This window comes from Argopecten irradians, chromosome 9, assembly GCF_041381155.1.
Source record: "Argopecten irradians isolate NY chromosome 9, Ai_NY, whole genome shotgun sequence".
NCBI lineage: Eukaryota > Metazoa > Mollusca > Bivalvia > Pectinida > Pectinidae > Argopecten > Argopecten irradians.
Window position 1 is genome coordinate 35,721,657 of NC_091142.1, and position 22,293 is coordinate 35,743,949.

Sequence of the window (22,293 nt, forward strand, 5' to 3'; positions counted from 1 at the left end):
GAATATCATATTTCTATAAAACGACATGCGCTATACCTATATAGCCGAGACTGTGGACATATGATCCCTAAGTGTTATTGTTTGTATTGTCTATTTATAGTTCGTATGACTTCATCATGTCAATGGTCCGTAAAGATACTGAGTACTCGGGTACTCGTGGTAAAGGCATGATGAGTCATGTCATCAATGTTATTGAACGTTATCATTGGTGAAACTATTATACAAATAGTAGTATATATCAAATACAATATATTACCAGCGTAGATTTTGCATCAGGGAAAAAAACTTTAAAACTTAAAAAGAAAATTGATTAACCCTTGAAATAAAAATAATTTTAAATAGATGAATTTGTATTTCTTTTTTAAAACCTTCTTTTGTACATGATATGAACAGGTTTGATCATAAAGGACTGCGAGTAAATGAGGCATTAAAATGACATTCATAGTCAAACAAATGCTGTTGACGTTAAATCGGTCTGATGAGAATACTTACATCCATATCAAATACTGTACTAGAATACAACTTTTTGCCCAATATGACAGGTAAATATAATATAAAACAAAGATGAATAACATTTAAGACTTTTGTTCCATGTTTAGACTTATGCAAATGTACAAAAACATAATCAAAGACGTCCTGTTATTCTCACATTTATCTTCAGGACCAACTTTTTCACCAACTCTAGAAAGGCATCCTTTGACTTCCTTTTAGAGTAGTTGAATAATATTTACAGGAAAGTTATTTCAGTGACAATACAATTATCACCAGACCAGACTAGTTTTCCCATGAGATTTTTCAGATTATATGGCAGCGGTACTTTTGTACAATGCCTTCCTCAGTGGGACTCTGGTATTTGACTGATCGGGAGCAACGTCTTTATTTTCATTATAACTGTACTAAGTACACTAACCCCCCCCCCCAAACCAGATGGGTTATTCCAATTATATATAGAAAATGTATTACATGACAATGGTGCAGATCATTTGCATATAAATTTAATGTATTATCCAACGTTTACCAAACGTTTTCAGAAGGGAGTTAACTCGTACATAAAGTATCATAAAAAAGGTTTTTTTCTGAGTTTTTTTTTCTAAAGCTTTTTTTGTGTGGAATTTGCGTTCTCGCTCCCTCTATATGACATTACCGGCGGTCTTCTTTCATATTTCGATATTTCGCAGCGTTATTTGGAACGAATTATATAATATATATTATGTGATTAGATTTGTAATACTACACAAAATCAAAATTTCTCAATTTCAGTAGCTGGTATATTTGATAAATACTTATCGATCAAGCAATCCAGTAAGATTTTTCTGATCCTCTTTTTTCTTTAGAACTAGGATTTATAGGTTTACATTGTATTGCTGCAGACAGTGTTATATTGAACAACCTAAGTAAGAGATGTATCCAAATATTTCCGAGTCCATTGATAATACATTATATACATGTACTACAAATGTATTTTAAAATTACAATTAGCATTTGAAATTATTTGTTTTCTCTTTCTTTTCTGTTTTTAGTTATTCGTCCAACAAATTTATAAATATTAATTGATACATGTAACTTATTTTCCATTTGAGTTATTTGAATCTTTAAATTAAATTAATCTCTCAAGAGAACTTTGACGCAATAACATTTTCGAGAGAGATAGATTAAATGTACGCGAGTTAATTATACAAATCGTATAGACTCAAACGTTCCTTATACGTGCATTTTGATTACAAACAAACGACGTAAAATCAGAATTGGCAATAACTGGTTTATAATACTTCCTGTTAATAATAGATTTAAAACATGACATAGCATAATGTCGGACTAATAATAACTCAATGATACCCCAAGCCGCGTTAACCTTGTCCTTGAACCAAACTGGTTTTGTTCAGTTCATCACGTACGCTTACATAGGGAGTTATTTATTTATTAGTTTTAGTAGTTTATAGGCCTATCAGTGAAACATTTTATTTAGAGAATTTAATCGAGTATGTTCTCTGTCACACAAGGCAAAGAACTATCACAAACTTCAAAGGATTGTAAAATGCATGTTGCAATCTTGAAAAGCACGCCTCTTTCCTTTTTGATAGGTAAAAAAGGAATAAGGAAGATATCATCAGAATTCCGAGAAAATGATGCAACTTATGCATGTCCAAAAATGAAGTAAACCATATTTATATTGCTTACATGATAAAAAGAATCTTCAAATAATAAAAAATACCCATGTCAACATCATTTTTTTAAACTTCAAATAGCCAATTCCTATGTAGTTGCACCTGGACGGTGACCGCCTTATATCCCTACGGCCCAATAGTCCGAAGGCCCAATAATCCGAAGGCCCGTCCGTCCGAAGGCCCATTAGTCCTAAGGCCCGTTAGTCCGAAGGCCCAATAGTCCGAAGGCCCGTCCGTCCGATATTAAGGCCATTTAGTCCTAAGGCCTGTTAGTCCGAAGGCCCATAGTCCAGCAAGGCCCGTCGTCCGAAGGCCCATTAGTCCTAAGGCCCGTCCGTCCGAAGGCCCATTAGTCCTAAGGCCCGTCCGTCCGAAGGCCCATTAGTCCTAAGGCCCGTCCGTCCGAAGGCCCGTTAGTCCTAAGGCCCGTTAGTCCGAAGGCCCAATATTCGAAGGCCCGTACCGTCCGAAGGCCCATTAAAAGGCCCGTTAGTTCCGAAGCCAATAGTCACGAAGGCCCTATAGTCCGAAAACAGATAATATAATTAGGATTTATATGCGAATCAGTACTGGAAATGAAACAAACGTTTATTAAAATTTTCGATACAAAAGATTTCATTATGGGTAGAATAAACAATTTAAAGAATGGGGAAGTCGTTAAATACATGTATATATTGTACAATATAACGACGTTTACAGGTATAGCACAAGTCATTTTTCGGTAAGATTTGATTATATAATCATTTATTCATGGAGCAATGTTAATCCTAATGCAATACAGTGTACAAAAGGCTAACAATCGGACATTTTAAAGCTTGTATGTTTGTAAGAGAATCCATAGAATGTATGCTTGTGAGATATCCTATAAAATGTAAGATGTTATTTTTATAAAAAAAAAAAATATATATTTTGATGTAATTTTGACCTGGCATTGCTCCATGAAGAAATGACAACTTGCTGTCCATAGAAATTGTCAGATCAGCAGTGCCGAACAAATGTTTGCATCGAAAATTTAAATTAAACAACTCTATAAACCTAATTATGTTATCTGTTTTCGGACTATCGGGCCTTCGGACTATTGGGCCTTCGGCCTAACGGACCTTAGGACTAATGGGCCTTCGGACTATTGGACCGTAGGGATATAAGGCGGTCACCAGCCTCTCGTCTAGGTTTTTTCTGTTTCCAGAAATGGAACATGCACAGCAGTCACAACGGATCGAAAAAGCAACATTAAACAAAGTAGAAATAATTGAGTTCTTAGTTGATAATGATGACAATATGTGATTAAAGACCAGAGGAGAAAGTCCACGTTATCTATGTGTCACTATCTTACATTTGTGTATTGACTAACTATACACGTGTAGCAAGTGTTTGTGTTATCTATCGATCTCTCGCGTGTAGCATGTCCTACTTACCGTTCAGTATGCTACTGTGTCAAGTGCACATGACGTGCTCCCGTCTATAAATAGTGCTTATGTAATATCGCAGCATAGGAAAATTCTATATAGTAACGCTATTAAATTTAGATGGCCAGCTTAATCGGGCTATACCATACACCAGAGTGTATTTTTAGAATATAAATTACCCAGACACAAAATTGCCAAGTCACACCTAACAATAACAATGTCGACGTGATATACCCGGAAATCTTCCGTTTGCTTTACTTACTAAAACATATTACAGGTATTATGTCAGTATTTCAAATTTTCTAAGAAAATGGTGATTACTTTTATTTGAAAGAATTCAAGAAACATGTAGGAATGATTATGTAATAAGTTGTGTGTAATTTGTTGGGACGGAACATATTTCGTGTATTTGAGGTGAAAAGATATTTTGATTTGCAATAAGAACACTTTTTGAACTGCCCCTGTTGCATGATCGTAATAGGCGACTAAATTTAGTATCTCTGACTATGTTGTCCCGAACTATTGATTATAACCATTCTACACGAAATTATTTTTCTAAACCATTGTTTTTTTTAGACACGAGATCATTTTTATTACCAGTTCCAGTCGTGTCCATGTAGTTCAACAAGGATACTTCAGACTTCGATACTTTTAATATATAAACTACTGTTTGCGACAGATTCAAGTGTACATGTATGTAATATATTTCGATTTTCTAAAAATTTAAAATTGTAAGTTTCTTATTGTGCTCTTTTTCGCTCAGTGAACAAATTAAAGCCCCATGCTTTAAAATACAAATAAAATTCAAACATTATGTACACTTCTTTTTATTTTTTTTTATTCTTCCTATTATCATATCAAAATTAACATCACAATATATCTATACATCTTATAATCATATATTCCCGATTGGTGAGCTCCAACGGAGGTCTTTCAAGAAGACATTTGCCATTACTGTAAGTTGCCCAACACGTAAATCATAAAATCCTGTATCCGTACAAAGAAAACGAATACGATGGCCAAACCATTATAGATTGGAAGGACATCAAACTACACATAAATTATTACAACTTCAGATTGTTTTCACAATAATGAGACAAAGATATACAAATCTAAATATCACACAGAATGGTCATCTATATTATAACATGTTCTTACTTATACTAATTTTATACCTGTAAACCAGTACTATCTGTAAGTCGTAAAACATCCCCGTCGTCTCTATAATATCGGGACACTGTACGACGCGCAGGTTTACGACGCGCGCAAGGTATTTTTTTTTTTTGCGGCGTCGTAAACCTGTGTACGACGTAACACAGCACTATAGACAACAGGGATCTGGCAAGAAAATTTTTACCTAACAGTATATATATAATATATATATGTATACTGTTGGTTAAAAAATTTCGTGCCAGGTCCCTGTGCGGATAATGTGATGTGGTCCCCCAATTTCATGGTGGACGCTTGACATTGGGGACGTAAAAAGTCTGGTAAGACTTGGCGAGTGGAAACCATGCTAAAAGTCGTCCAATATACGTTAACTTCTAAAGCAGAAATAGGAACTTCACAGGGAATAACATTAAGAGATTATTTATTAATTAATACAGTTTGGGTTTTTTAATTCCAAAATCCTGGAAATTATTTCGGGTAATGTTAAGATCAAAATCCAGCTGTCATATCTTAAACAAATTAAACAATGCTGCTTTTCTGTGGATATTCATATTCATAATCATAATAATAAGTAATGAAATATTTTGCTGGAAAACATGTATTATGAAATGAATAGCAACAACTGAACTTCCGTTACAAATGAATTCACACCCCATTGATCTGTAAGCTGCCAAAGGTTCCTGATCATGTGGATGAAAATGAGAAACGAATATGAATTACAATGCCAAATCTATCCACTTATACTAGTCTTGCAAAATAATTTTCTAGCTACGATATACGTGCTATGTATATAAGGCAACAATCTTTACCCATTCTGTTTCAATGTTTATATCAAATATCTCCATCTTTTTCATTGCATTAATTTATATTCAGTAAAAGAGACTCAAGTTTTACAGTCACAACAATATACCTAGGGAGTTTGTATAAGTGGTATCACAAACAAGTTGACTACAGATCAGCATTGGAGCACCTTGGTGAACTTCAGATTAATGCTTCACTACTTATTACCGCCACTTAGCTGTTTGTTATACATGTAATATATCCTGTTATAATTATATAATTTAACTATTTTCAATATAGATGCATCAGGGTGTGGTCACAGGGAATTAAATTTTTCGGGTTCCTTTTGAGGAATACATTTTTTGGTTTTCAGAGCAAATTTATGACAAATATAGATCTCCACCTTTTCACCAAGTACAGGAAAATATCGAAAACATATAACTACTTAGTCAGTCAAGAAACTTACAACCAGAATAAATTACCTTCTGATGATTCAAATATTTACATTTTGCAGTATTCCATGTAAGAACTATAATGGGTCCCATATGCTCCCTCACTTACCTGGTATCCATATTTATGTCGTACAGTAAAAAGTAAAACATATACAGCAGGTTTACTCTCCTGTGTTTGGGTCTCCTGGTTAATGAGAGGGTTTTCTTTTTTGTCTAAATATTTTTCCTACAATATCAGTTCTAATTTGAGGAGGAGTTGATCTAATTAACATCTCTGTATGCTACAGGCCCCAATCAATGCTCCTTTGTCCTCCTGGTTTGATTAGCTTCAATACGATCATGTTTATTTATTTATTTGAACACATTCGATAGCCCTTAAATTAAAACAGCACTCAAAATCTCCTATGTTCTACGACCCTCTTGGTTATTGAGAATAAGTTTTAATTAAGTTGAATCATATTTAGAGTCAATTAGGCCTTTGTGACTTCTACTTACATCATGATTATTCACTTGTGTAAACTTCTCCACAAGTACCGGTAATCAAAACTATAGACCAAAAATCAGGTTCTACCAGGGCTTCTCGTCAACATGTAATGCTGCAGTTGCTGAACAGTTTGGACAATAAAATACAAAATGGGAAATATGAAAAGGTTAATGATGCTTCCGTTTTTGGTTAAACAGGAAAGCTTTCCATTGCAATATAACTATTTAGATGACATTAACATTCACTTGATTTAGTGTCAATCCTACATAAATCTGACAATCCTGTTTATAACAAGCTAATCAGTAACATCATGATCTGTGATGGGGATGAGGAGTGATACATGATTAAGGCTAGATATACAAATCACTCTTATGGTCAGGACTTCTTCTTCCGGAGGCTAACTTTAGTACGAATTCTGCCAATAAGTCCACGCATTTTCTCAAAGGTACCAGTAGCCTCTGGGAGATTTTCATATGGAATATGATCCATTATTCCTTCCCCAAATTTGTCTGCATCGGGCAGACCAGTGGCCACACCCTGTCTATTTTGTATAGGTGTACCAAAGTCCCGAGAAATGGATCCAGTTGTGGATTTAAATGTGAAATTAAGTTCTGTTAAGTCAGTTCCTTGTCCGATTTCTGGGGTACCAGGACAGGAGGAAGACGGACTCCCTCTCCCCAGTTCACCAAAAGAGGTAATGGATGTTGCCGAACTCATCCTAGACATGCGACTCTGAGAGAAATCCTGACTGCTGCTTCCAGACTCGACAGAACTTGCTTTTGAGAGTTGATCTTTAGAAGCAGTGGGACCATCATCATCTGGTCCACAACTGTCCATAACCTGTAACTCTGCGTCCTTGTCGCCGTCTGCTTCATACAACTTCTCCTGAAGTAGCTGATACTGTGTCTCCAGATCTTCAAGTGATGGTGAATTCCGCTCCTCCGACCCCTGTTTGACCAATGCTACTCCTTCGGGAGTTGGGGGTGGTGTTTCCTTGGGGATAGGGGGTTTTCCTGGAGGTGTGTTGAGGGGCAGAGGTGGTTCCCCAGCGAGGGGTAACCGTTTAGGCTTCACTGTATCTGGGGTGACGGGAGGTGTACTATTAGGAGGTGGAGGCTTGGAGGGCGGTGTATCTAATGGTAACGGTGGAACGAAACAATCACTGTCCATTGACTGGTTTTTAACTGAAAAAAACCCAGCAAAAATATGATATAAAAATGTATATTACCACAAAGAGAACTATAAACTAAGACATCTTCATGTGTAAATGCTGAGTATATAAACTAGTCTCTAGAGACAGGATAATTTTTCATTGTGAATTTTGACTTAAATCACCAGGAAACAATAGATCCCATAGAGATCTTGGCGCCCACCAAAGAATGATCTATGTCTGACAGATGGCCTATGGCCCCAAAAGTACTTGGAAATCCTCGGAGCATTATTATTGGAACACAGAAGATATACTAGGGCGTGGAGCGACAGCTGTTGTACACAAGGCTGTTAAAAAGGTGGATTGAATTATGTCATATAATTATATGAAAGTTTTGTCTTCAAATACAAATTATGCATAACTTTTTAATGTATTAAATGATGTGCAGTTGCTATATACATTTATAGTAATTTCTATATATGAGTATGACAGAGAGATCTTTTCTCTGCTTTTCAAACTTCAACTATCAAAATCCAAGATGGTGGCCTATTGGCCATCTGAAATGCAATGTGCACAACTAGGGTCAAAGGGGAACCTACGTATGGAATTTGAGACAGATCCCCTCAGTAATTTCTGAGATATAGCAGTAACAAACTTTACCTACCAAAGTCCAAAATGGCTGCCTGGCAGTCATATTGTTGACCAAAACGGTCCCATAATGCAAAATGTACAACCAGGGGCCTTGGGAAGCTACATATGAAATTTGAGAAAGATTCCTTCAGTACTTTCTGAGAAATAGCGGTAACAAACTAACTATCAAAATCCAAGATAGCTGTCTGGCGGCCATCTTGTTGACCAATCTGTCCCAAAATACAATATGCACAACCAGAGCCCTAGGGAAACCTACACCTGAAATTTGAGAACAATCCCTTCAGTACTTTCTGGGAAAGAGCGGTAACAAACTTAACATCAAAATCCAAGATGGCTGCCTGGCAGCCATCTTGTTGTTAACCAATCAGTCCCAAAATGCAATATGCACAACTAGGGCCCTATCCCTTAAGTACACTCTGAGAAATAGCGGTAACAAGAAATGTTAAGGGAAGGACGGACAACGGACCATGGGAGAAAAGCGATTTGAATAGCCAACTATCTGATGATGGTGGGATAAAAATATGAACCTACATTGAATTTTCAAATAAGCTATATAAAACCTCCTGGTGAGTGTGGAGAAGCAGAGATACAAAACCATTGAATTTTATCTTGCCATGATTACCATCCCCTCCCACTGACACAACTATATATAATTAATACAATCTTAATTGTACAGCAATATCCATCTACACCATTTAAAGATCATCCTAACAATCCTATCTGCCAATATTTACCATCCTCTCCATCAGATAGGTCCATCTCCTCTAGGTTTGCTCGTTCCTTTTTTCTTCTCTTTTTCTGAGTCTCCTCCTCTGCCTCCTCCATTTTCCTTTTCTGTACAAATATCATAATAAAATGCTCAAAGTAATTTTGTTAAGTACATTGTTTATCGCAATACAACACACGACAGACGCCAACAGACAAAAGGCGATTAGAATAGGTAACTTGACACTTCCTCTCAGTTGACCTAAAATATGTATTACAAAGAAATGAGAGTTTGAAAATTTCAAGAGCCAAACACCTGTTTCAGGAATACATGGTTTAATACTATGTATTTGATGAAACAGGGATACATTTACATGTATATTCAAAGAATAGGGGGTATTCGACGAAAAGCTGTTCGAGCTACCCAGAGTTTTGTTACATGAAACATATAGGGACATGGTTGGAACATGCGATGAGTCGACGAATGGGGGATATTCGAGGACTGCAGGTTCCAGTTAGAGGGTATATACTGTAAATTGGGATATTTTGAATGTGGTAATATTTTGGCTTATTTGGCGTTTGGCATGAAAGCGCCAAACTTTAACACACCAAAATTTGTATATTTACTTGTTTGTATCTAATGATCAATACATTTACATGACAATTATTAGGTATAGTATGTGAACACATACTCTCTGGTAAATTGCGCAGTCACATTACATAAACATACATTTAAGGTATGTGCTGTCAACAAGATACATTTGTAAATAATGTTACCTGTGCGAGTCTTTCTTCTGTTCTTTTTTTCCTGACGCCAAAATATCCAAATTTACGGTACTGTATTTGGATTGATTTAAAGTATTGAAGAACTGTTGAGTATGAGAGTTCCCATAAATGTTTTAATATCTTCCACTGAGTTATAGCTGTCACCTACATGTAAAACCTAATTTTGATATTCTGAATAACAACCTACCATGCCTGATAGTTGGGCAGTCAGTGTACTCTTAAGTTGATGTTCCTGTAGGGGTGGTGCTCCAAGCTCTTCATATTCCTGTAATTTTAATCAAAACTGCAATTAATTATTTCTACAAAAAATATCTTCTTGGCCATTCTGTAGTCTAACTAGTTAAGACATATCAGGTCCACATAAGAATTTTTATTAATGACTTTGATCTCATTTATTGTATTAAATATAAATATGTGTACATGATATGTCCATGGGGTTACTTTAAGTCACATACACTACAGAACACTTTAGACAGTTAGACATGTTCAACATTAAACCTGAAATTTTTCTGATTTTCTCATGTCTTTATTGTGTTTTTAATACATTTACAAAATAATTACAAGTTCACCGGCTCTCCTTAACCTCCTAAATCTGTCATGCAAGTCTTTAAACAATACTGGCTGGTAATAGGACTTTATACCAAAGAAACCAAACCATATCAACAATCAAGAACACCTGGTCTAATTTATACAACTGCAAGGGAGGTAACCCATACTGTACAGCTAAAAGCTGATACCAACTCACATCAATGGTGTCTGGAGGTACAGGTACTGTAAAACCAGGGTAGGCGATGATCTTCTCAGGGTCTATCTGACCTGGAACATTGACATGTCAAATTAACCCAAGAGCTATTTCTTCTTTCGGTGTTATACTTAGAGTGGTACAAAGATATTGTGGAAGATTCTCAGGAGTTTTATGTCTGGTGTAATTATATATACTCTGACAATACATTCTAGTTTACACAGTGTATACTGATATGATGAAGATAAGAGTCAGTATTGAATTGTCACAATTAATCTATAATGATAAACGTTCAATAACTGTTAACAAATATATCCTTTTTACGTGAGGAATGTGTTTTAGAATATAAAGAGTTTTACTATAATGATATTAATTAAAAGTTATGCCTTACCCTTGTTGGGTACTGAGTCGCTGACTTCACCGTCTTCCATACTGTCCCCATTCACATCCACCTCTGAATTGATCAAATAAACTCACTGATTATTTACTATAACAATAGGTGACCTCTGCAGGTACACAAAGCAATATTTATCAATTACAATACAATTCCAATAACCAACAGTCGTACATTCTACATTGTTGCAAATTATATGTGTATGTTATCGCTACCTGGTGTGTGTCTGATAGTGACATAAGACATCAAAATTCACAGAAATCTTTATGATATTTAAGACACAAAACAAACTAACCGTTTCCTTCACCATCAAACAAGATCAGCCCTGAGCTCTGTACTTTGGCCTCCTCCAACCAGCCTGGGGGATACCCTAGTACCCTCATTTTATAAATATAGGAGGGCAGGTAACGGGAGCTGATCCCCAGGGCGTCCATCAGGCCTTCACTGTAATGTAACAAAGGGGAGGTAATTATAAACAAGGGGAGGTAATTATATATCACCGGGTATATATATAGGAGGCCAGGTAATGGTAGCTGATCCCCAAGGCGTCCATCAGGCCTTCACTGTAATCAGGTAATGGTAGCTGATCCCCAAGGCGTCCATCAGGCCTTCACTGTATTGTAACAAAGGGGAGGTAATTATTTATCACCAGGTATAGATATAGGAGTGCAGCTACGGGAGCCGATCCCCAGGGCGTCCATCAGGTCTTCACTGTAATGTAACAAAGGGGACGTAATTATAAACAAGGGGAGGTAATTATATATCACCAGGTATAGATATAGGAGGGCAGGTAACAGGAGCGGATTCCTATGGTGTCCATCAGGTTCACTGTAATATAGGATTATACAGCTAATACAAGAGGCCCATGGGCCTTAACGGTCATCTGACTCATTGCACAAAACAACAAAGTCACAGTATAAAGTATTGGTTAAAGATTAATATAAACAATACAAGGAACTCCTTAGTTGAATATGTAAGTTTCTGAAATAGGTAAATGTCATTTGTTGAACAAACTTATTAGCCCTTCATCCATATATGGTTGTAACCCATTCATGGATTAATATAAGGAGGAGTTAGATTTTTAAAGCCAAATTTCAGCAAAGCTTCCATTTTGGACATCCGCCGTACTATCCCCAAGGGTCTTAGCTCGGTCCTTTATAAAATATGTTTGTCCTCACCTGAAGTTCCCCCTTCTGAATCAATTAAAACCCCTATAGTCTCCTTGAGATCGGAGACTGAAACCTGAAAACAGGAAGTGGGTCAGCGGCCATCTTGGAATACCAAAATCTTTACGAAAATGTTTGCATGTTGTTCGGCATCAATTTAAACCCCTATAGACTAATTTTCATTGAGAACAGAGACCGAAACCTGAAAACAGGAAGTGGGCCAGCTAAAATTAAGAAAATTTGCCCTTTTGGGGCCCCACCCCTCAGCCCCTAGGGGTCGGACCAGACTCATTTTTATAAAATATGATTGTTCTTCCCCAATAATGTTTCACACCAAATATGGATGAAATTCATCCAACGATGAAGGAGGAGTAGGATTTAAAAGCTTAAATTAAGAAAATTTCCCCTTTTGGGGCCCTGCCCCTCTACCTCTAGGGGTCAGACATATCTCATTGATATAAAGTATGATTGTCCTTCCCCAATGATATTTTACACCAAATATAGATGAAATGCATTCAAGGATGAAGGAAGAGTATGATTTAAAAGCTAAAATTAAGAAAATTTGCCTTTTGGGGCTCCACCCCTCAGCCCCAGGGTCGGACCAGGCTCATTTATATAAAATATGATTGTCCTTCCCCAATGATGTTCCACACCAAACATGGATGAAATCCATCTAAGGATGAAGGAGGAGTAGGATTTAAAATCTTAAATTAAGAAAATTTGCCCTTTTGGGGCCCCACCCCTCAGCCCCTAGGGGTCGGACCAGGCTCATTTATATAAAATATTATTTGCCTTCCCCAATGATGTTTCACACCAAATATGGATGAAATCCATTCAAGGATGAAGGAGGAGTAGGATTTTAAAGCTAAAATTAAGAAAATTTCCCAATTTGGGGCCCCATCCCTCAGCCCCTAGGGGTCGGACCAGGCTCATTTATATAAATATGATTGTCCATCCCCAATGATGTTTCACACCAAATATGAACAGAGACCGAAACCTGAAAACAGGAAGTGGGCCAGCTAAAATTAAGAAAATTTGCCCTTTTGGGGCCCCACCCCTCAGCCCCTAGGGGTCGGACCAGACTCAATTTTATAAAATATGATTGTTCTTCCCCAATAATATTTCACACCAAATATGGATGAAAGGAGGAGTAGGATTTAAAAGCTTAAATTAAGAAAATTTCCCTTTTGGGGCCCTGCCCCTCTACCTCTAGGGGTCAGACATATCTCATTGATATAAAGTATGATTGTCCTTCCCCAATGATATTTTACACCAAATATAGTTGAAATACATTCAAGGATGAAGGAAGAGTATGATTTAAAAGCTAAAATTAAGAAAATTTGCCTTTTGGGGCTCCACCCCTCAGCCCCAGGGTCGGACCAGGCTCATTTATATATAAAATATGATTGTCCTTCCCCAATGATGTTCCACACCAAACATGGATGAAATCCATCTAAGGATGAAGGAGGAGTAGGATTTAAAATCTTAAATTAAGAAAATTTGCCCTTTTGGGGCCCCACCCCTCAGCCCCTAGGGGTCGGACCAGGCTCATTTTATATAAAATATGATTGTCCATCCCTAATGATGTTTCACACCAAATATGGATGGAATCCATTCAAGGATGAAAGAGGAGTAGGATTTTAAAGCTAAAATTAAGAAAATTTCCCCATTTGGGGCCCCACCCCTCAGCCCCTAGGGGTCGGACCAGGCTTATTTATATAAAATATTATTTGCCTTCCCCAATGATGTTTCACACCAAATATGGATGAAATCCATTCAAGGATGAAGGAGGAGTAGGATTTTAAAGCTAAAATTAAGAAAATTTCCCCATTTGGGGCCCCACCCCTCAGCCCCTAGGGGTCGGACCAGGCTCATTTATATAAATATGATTGTCCATCCCCAATGATGTTTTCACACCAAATATGGATGGAATCCATTCAAGGATGAAGGAGGAGTAGGATTTTAAAGCTAAAATTAAGGAAATTTCCCCATTTGGGGCCCCACCCCTCAGCCCCTAGGGGTTGGACCAGGCTCATTTATATAAAATATTATTTGTCTTCCCCAATGATGTTTCACACCAAATATGGATGAAATCCATTCAAGGATGAAGGATGAGTAGGATTTTAAAGCTAAAATTAAGAAAATTTCCCCATTTGGGGCCCCACCCCCTCAGCCCCTATGGGTCGGACCAGGCTCATTTATATAAAATATGATTGTCCTTCCCTAATGATATTTTACACCAAATATAGATGAATTCCTTCCAAGGATGAAAAAGGAGTAGGATTTAAAAGCTTAAATTAAAGAAAATTTGCCCTTTTGGGGCCCCACCCCTCAGCTCCTAGGGGTCGGACCAGGCTCATTTATGTAAAATATGATTGTCCTTCCCCAATGATGTTTCACACCAAATATGGATGAAACCCATTAAAGGATGAAAGAGGAGTAGGATTTTAAAGCTTAAATTAAGAAAATTTGCCCTTTTGGGGCCCCACCCCTCAGCCCCTAGGGGTCGGACCTGGCTTATTTATATAAAATATGATTGTCCGTCCCAATGATATTTCACACCAAATATAGATGAAATTCATTAAAGGATGAAGGAGGAGTAGGATTTTAAAGCTAAAATTAAGAAAATTTGCCCTTTTTTGGGTCCCATCCCTCAGCCCCTAGGGGTCGGACCAAGCTCATTTATATAAAATATGATTGTCCTTCCCCAATGATGTTTCACACCAAATATGGATGAAATCCATCCAAGGATGAAAGAGGAGTAGGATTTTAAAGCTTAAATTAAGAAAATTTGCCCTTTTGGGGCCCCACCCCTCAGCCCCTAGGGGTCGGACCAGGCTCATTTATATAAAATATGATTGTCCTCCCCCAATGATGTTTCACACCAAATATGGATGTAATCCGCTCAAGGGTTAAGGAGGAGTAAGAGTAAGAGTACACAAGAGTAACAAAGAGTATAGTTGTGTGAATGTGATAATCATAATAATGGTTTATATTATAAACACACTACTATCTTACAATGATGTATATAACAGGTGTTGTGAATTCCCATCATTACCGGAATAGCTTACCTTATAACACCAGGCACAAACGTGTTACTTTCTGATTCAAAAGACTTGTCCAGATGATATCGTTTGGACCTGTAAAATAAAACAAGGACATAAACCAAAGGCTGATAGTGTTGTTTTTAGATTTATTTAATACTGAATGTGTAGCTTGTATTAAACACAACATGTACATTGACCTGTTTATGATTTAATCATGCACTTTATAACTTCTGAATACCATGTAATGCAAGGATCATTTAAAATGACATTTAGTAAAGGCAGCCAAGTATTTTGTGGCATAAATGTGAGAATAACATATAATTTGTAAGTAATTTAATTTATAATATAGTTAAGAACAAATTGTACATAATCTTTTAAACATCATTAAGACAAATAACTGATTCTTACGAAGGTTTCTGTGACATACTGTCCTGGCGGAATTTATCCCGATTCTTTCGGATACGAGTGAAATCTTTGGGTTCTGGACAATCTGCTATCATATGTTCACCACAGCAGTTAAAACATGTCTGCTTTTGTCTGGAAAGAAAAATATATTAATCATGAATAAGTTACAGAGCATAGGATAACCTGGTATTAAATATGACTTTAAACAACTATCTCTACCAGAGAATGATACAACAATCTCTGACTTTCTAGTCTGATGCTCAAATGATCAAGAGATCCCTGTAACTGAGCAATATACTAAGGCTGGTATTAACCATGGTTACACGTTTGTATATCATAATTAAACAATCGGGCATTTTGTTTACTGCAGGAGACAAAAGCAAAGTCATACAGAAGCTTTCTTACAATACAACATATTTCACACATAACTTTAGAAAACTGCAAAAGTATTAGATTATAGGTCTATAGAAAATATGTATAAGTGACAATAATTTGTATATAAAGCTATATGCAAGGTTGTGACAATCACGAGGTCAAACTTTTCAGACTTATATAAAACCTGACCTTGGTGGTTTACTGGTGTCCTCCTCCTCCTCCTCAGACAAAGGTAGTGGGTCAGTGTATACCTGTTCATATCTACCTGTATAGGAAACCTCCATATAACTATATATTGTTTATCACATGATCACTGCATTAACTTTTATGTTAATGACATCATCACTGCATCAACTTTTATGTTAATGACATCATCACTGCATCAACTTTTATGTTAATGACATCATCACTGCATCAACTTTTATGTTAATGACGTCATCACTGCATCAACTTTTATGTTAATGACATCATCACTGCATTAACTTTTATGTTAATGACATCATCACTGCATTAACTTTTATGTTAATGACATCATCACTGCATCAACTTTTATGTTAATGACATCATCAATGCATTAACTTTATGTTAATGACATCATCACTGCATTAACTTTTATGCTAATGACGTCATCACTGCATTAACTTTTATGTTAATGACATCATCACTGCATCAACTTTTATGTTAATGACATCATCACTGCATCAACTTTTATGTTAATGACATCATCACTGCATCAACTTTTATATTAATGAAATGATCACTGCATTAACTTTTATGTTAATGACATCATCACTGCATTAACTTTTATGTTAATGACATCATCACTGCATTAACATTTATGTTAATGACATCATCACTGCATTAACTTTTATGTTAATGACATCATCACTGCATCAACTTTTATGTTAATGACATCATCACTGCATCAACTTTTATGTTAATGACATCATCACTGCATCAACTTTTATGTTAATGACATCATCACTGCATTAACTTTTATGTTAATGACATCATCACTGCATTAACTTTTTATGTTAATGACATCATCACTGCATTAACTTTTATGTTAATGACGTCATCACTGCATCAACTTTTATGTTAATGACATCATCAATGCATTAACTTTATGTTAATGACATCATCACTGCATTAACTTTTATGTTAATGACATCATCACTGCATTAACTTTTATGCTAATGACGTCATCACTGCATTAACTTTTATGTTAATGACATCATCACTGCATCAACTTTTATGTTAATGACATGATCACTGCATTAACTTTTATGTTAATGACATCATCACTGCATCAACTTTTATGTTAATGACATCATCACTGCATCAACTTTTATATTAATGAAATGATCACTGCATTAACTTTTATGTTAATGACATCATCACTGCATTAACTTTTATGTTAATGACATCATCACTGCATCAACTTTTATGTTAATGACATCATCACTGCATTAACATTTATGTTAATGACATCATCAATGCATCAACTTTTATGTTAATGACGTCATCACTGCATTAACTTTTATGTTAATGACATCATCACTGCATCAACTTTTATGTTAATGACATCATCAATGCATTAACCTGTTCCAACTATTTCAAAATATCACACAGCAGTATTCTGTAAAATATTAGTGACTATAATTTTTGATGTGTGCACAGAGAGGTTTGAACTCTGTGTAATATTGATATCATGTATATATTTCCAACCAATCTTTATAAAATATGATATATATATAATACCCTGTATTGACTCACATATTTAGATAGGCATGCAAACATATCTATGCTTGTAAAACTTTTTGTTACTACATCGTAAACGGAAGAACCAAGAGTTATTATCAATAGCAATTTTATCATCAATAGCAAATTATCTAGTTCCAGTTATTTAGAAATATTTCAAGCAACCATTAGAACAAGTGCAATTCTCTCAAGCACTAAAGCTTCACTGTAATTTTGGTTTTTGGTGCAGTCCTAACATTTGAAATATGACTGCTGAAATAACCAATATATGGTCATTAAATGATCAGACTTTACTCTAACAAAATCAATCTATGGTTTATGTGTAACAGATCAATGGCAAGAATGCTTTTAATGAAAAGAATCACATAAAAACTATCAAGGATACTTGGGTGCTTCCCAGCTGTCCGTGAGGGAAGGATTACCAGACACCAGCGGCCATCCCAGGGAGTCAATCACAAAATCTCTATGGAACTGGCTACTTCCAATGATCTGTAATCAACAGAATTAATCACATAAATAATGGCAATATCAAACAAAATAATATCAGGGTTTGTGCTGTGTGTTCTATAAATAAGGTCCTTCTCAGATAAAATCAGAGATGTCATTGATATAATTTTTTGTATGGTTATATCAAAAGGAAAATATTGATGTATCGATATATATATTGAAAATGGTAGTGTTGAGAAAAAGATCCACCATCGCATCTAACTGAAAACTTGTTAAATCTGAAACAGTGCTTTTGTGTACTATATTACCAGTTTGTAAACAAAATCTATTTCCGAGGAATTTTATATGTGTGGTAATTGTGAATTATTCATAGAGTTTAAATGATCTGGCACCTTGCAAAATATATAGTATTGCTTGTAATAGGCAGGTCATCAAGTACATTTTTGGTCATTGTGCCAATTTCGGAAAATATGATTCTATATTGTATTGGATGAAAAGAATCATTAAATTAATGGCATGGGCTTTGAGATTCGATTCTATGTTTAAAAAGAATATGGAAACAACGTAAACATCCTGAATATGAAACAGTTAATTCTGTCACAGAATGAAAACTTTCCAAAGATGTCTCCATTTGAAAAATTCAATAACAAGTTTTGACTAATAACAGAGTACGCTATAAAATAGTTTTGTTTAAGGAATATGATGTATTGGTAGGTCATATGCATATGATTATGACAATAAAAATTGTTTCCAAACTTTGTCAAAATTCATTATGAACAATTATAATTGCAAAGTTGAACAATAGAAATAAAAAGTTGTTTTTGTTAACAAAACAGATTAACATTCAATCCTTCATACATATTACAACCCAGACAAATTAATTTGTTTCACTAATTAACACCCAGGTTTTAAATAAAAATATAATTTGTTTCACTAATTAGCATCCAGGTTTTAAATAAAAACATGAGAAATTTCTTTCATACCGCATGTGATGCCCACATTTTTGTGTTTCGTTGTTTACCACTCAGCTTGCTGTTCAAGTCTAAGCAAGTTAGATTTGAGCTCTGAAACAAACAGAACATTATCACAGTTTGATTATACCCACATTTATTTACTTCATCTCTCAATGGCTAACTTTCTTCATCTAATATATAACTACAGTATTAAACAATTTTGTATAAACTAAGGATGTTCAAGAGATAATTAGAAATTCATGGGACCAGGCCTTCAAATTCACTATTGAAATTCATTGGACCAGACCTTCAATTCACTATTGAAATTCATTGGAACAGGCCTTCAAATTCATAATTGAAATTCATTGAAGTGATTGAACCAGGCCTTCAAATTTACTATCAACTACAACATTCATTATCAAAGTGAATTTTACTATTTTGTTTAACAATTAACCAAGTTTGATTCCACATAAATACATAATGGGCAAAGTCCAACAAATTTTATTTATTTCGAAATTCAATATTGAGATATTGTTAAAATTTGGCAGGACTTCATGATGTTAAAATCATCCAGAGTATTTTTGTACTGCAATGATATTATTTTTACAATCCTGAAACCACTTTACTGTAAAATTCATTTTTTTTAATAAAAGACATGTGTGTCTTGAAAAGTGAATATTTCATAAACCTTATGGAGCACAAAATGGAATATTTTTGGTGGATTAATCTTTTTTCTTAATATAACCTTTAGTGTTAGTTCTGGCAGGCTTTCTCTTCTGCTTTGCTCTTCTCTGTTGATCAGGTGCATGATGTACTGTTCTATAGAAGTACGATACTTTCTGTAATAATCAGGAATAAGTCAATTCAGTTCAAATGATTCATATGCTTAATACATCATGTACAAATAACTCTTGCAAAGAAAATTCATAACTCTTTAGATTTCTCAAAATTTAACTAAATTATACTCTTTTTTCACGTGAAGAGGCAAATAATGTTTTATATCAAATCTATTGGATATGTTTATGATCAAAAGATGATGTAAACAGTGTGAGACTGACATACCTTGAAAAGTCATTGTTTTGGTAAATAATCTGACAAGCAGGACTTTTGTTGTCTGCAGTAAATCTGTAACAAAAATGGCATCAAAAAATTTAGAATGATGTAGAAAAGAGCTAAAATGCATATGTCGAATTGTAATGCATATGTATGCGTTGTATGCACTGGTTTTCATAATCTTTGTATTTCTGAATGGGGAAATTAAAATTCTGTAATTTTTTTCAACTGAAATCAGGATAATTCAGAGATTTTTTTTTATTTGGAAAAGTATACATGAAATTACAGTAAACTTTCTTAAAGAAAAACCCAAAAAATGTCACTGGCATACAACGTTTAACACTGTATCATAATTCTGTGTGTTTATTTCATACACTTACTCTTTATAGTCTTAATCAATTAGGGTTGTTTTAATGGAATGAAATGAAAGAAATTTCTTTACAACTATTTTAGCTGTTGAATAACTTAATTACAGATCCAAGAAAACATGATATGCATCCTTACCTTGTGGAATCAATAATTCTTGCATATCTCTCAAACTTATTGCCTAAATATCTTGTTAAAGAAACATAATTGATGTCCAAAACAAATATCAAAATTAAATGACAAACTAGGCAACGATAAGCATCATTTGAAGTCAAAGAGTATGCCATTGCAAAAAATGGTTCTCTAAAAAGTATTTCCTTATTAAATTAAATACTGTATTATAGTGTCACAGCTTAAAATTAAGAAACAAATTAATTTTTACAAATGAAAAACCCATACATAGCTTATAATTAACAGTCTGATCTACACTCCGACTATCTTAAAATTAAAGCAAAAGCTAAATAACTTCATCTGTGCCAAATGGCAATCAACAGCACACATGTCACATGATGTGTGTACTGATAATATAAGCAGTACCCAAATTGTCATTAAAATAGGTTGGGCACAACCCTGTATATGGGTAACAGTTTCCCATTTGAGTAATTATTAAGTTACCCAAACGAGGAATTCTGTGAAAGGTAAATCCATGAAGTTGTTTTAAAAATTGTTATCAAAAAAGGATGTGATTCTTTTTTATATGGCACAATAACTAACATAGTTAATCAAAATAGGACAAACTTCATTGTCTTTATTTTGGGAAAAGACATAAACTAAATCACCTCCATTGCTTACTAGTGTATGGGGCTAAAAATAGAAAACAGGTAAAACTCATTGAACTGTAGCGGGATTGGACTGGGTCGATTGTCAGTGACCAGGTAGCCCAGAGGTAGAGCATTTGGGATGTCTGGCCGATACATGCACGTGCGATATGTGTTCACCTGTCCTGTTACACAACCATAACAACATAATTTGATAGTTAATGCAGTAATCAATCTACATGCACATCCCGAGTCCTGGACTCACAGAATTTTAAAAGGACCCATGAAATTTCTGGGAATGGGTATCTATAACACTGTGGGACCCATTGTTTTTACAAAAACCATTGAAAAGGACCCACGAAAAATAATCATAGATTGAACACTGTAATGCACAGAAACATATAGAAGCTTAGATCAGTTGTAAGGCACTCTAAAAAATATGATGCCGTTTGTTGGTAACAATTTTTAAAAACAAAATTATATGTTTTCATTTCACAGAATCCTGCATTTTGGTAACTAACTGATTACTCAAATGGGTTTGTTACTCAAATCAGAAACACATAACTACATCTCCTCAAATGGGTAACATAATGGCATAGGCCTTTAGTAAATTGAAATGAAGATGCATTTTTGCAGTTGTGATAGGATACGTTCGTGTGTCAACTTATGCTCGGTGCTTCTATCGAGAGATTGACTGTTCTTAGCATGATAACCTCCTCCATTGATAATATCATTAATGTCAACTTGGTCACGAATCGATGATTTCTCGCGTGTCTCCTCATGATCAGCATCACCAACTTTGTTTTCATTTTCACTTTCATCGGAATCGTCATCAGAAGATGATTCACTCTCTTCGGAATCACCCATGCGAAACAGAATTTTACTTTTGTCTTCTTCTCCTTCCTCATTGACCTTAAACAATATGAAGCTTCCTGACGACTCACGCTCTTTTTCGAATTCGTCAAAGAGAGAGGAATCGCCGAACATATCCTCCGCCATCTTCAAGCCGGATGTGGACAAAACGTTCTTCGGGGTAAAGAAAAATCACAAATTTCATTGGTTAATAATTATCAAAAT

The 22,293-nt window shown here is 35.2% G+C and overlaps 1 protein-coding gene across 1 annotated transcript; it reads right to left on the reverse strand.

Moving 5' to 3' along the window:
- Positions 1–4,395: 4,395 nt before the first annotated feature.
- On the reverse strand, positions 4,396–22,234 carry LOC138332182 (zinc finger CCHC domain-containing protein 8-like). Its single transcript, XM_069280176.1, has 15 exons — positions 21,867–22,234; positions 20,597–20,639; positions 20,102–20,164; positions 19,785–19,878; positions 19,070–19,150; positions 18,025–18,128; positions 16,068–16,139; positions 15,507–15,635; positions 15,123–15,191; positions 11,181–11,329; positions 10,883–10,945; positions 10,495–10,565; positions 9,937–10,014; positions 8,993–9,092; positions 4,396–7,641 (listed from the first exon to the last, which is right to left on the reverse strand). Exons 1-15 carry the CDS (start codon positions 22,213–22,215, stop codon positions 6,833–6,835), a joined length of 2,274 nt encoding a protein of 757 aa, XP_069136277.1. The 5' UTR covers positions 22,216–22,234; the 3' UTR covers positions 4,396–6,832.
- Positions 22,235–22,293: the final 59 nt, after the last annotated feature.

Excerpts from the sequence above, each read along its gene's own strand:
- LOC138332182 (XM_069280176.1), bottom strand. The coding sequence starts at position 22,215 with ATGGCGGAGGATATGTTCGGCGATTCCTCTCTCTTTGACGAATTCGAA. Across the intron at positions 16,140-18,024 it reads GACAGCTGGGAAGCACCCAA|ATATGAACAGGTATACACTG; the intron begins GTATCCTTGATA and ends CTATACAGGTAG. Across the intron at positions 10,946-11,180 it reads GTTTGATGGTGAAGGAAACG|AGGTGGATGTGAATGGGGAC; the intron begins GTTAGTTTGTTT and ends TGATCAATTCAG.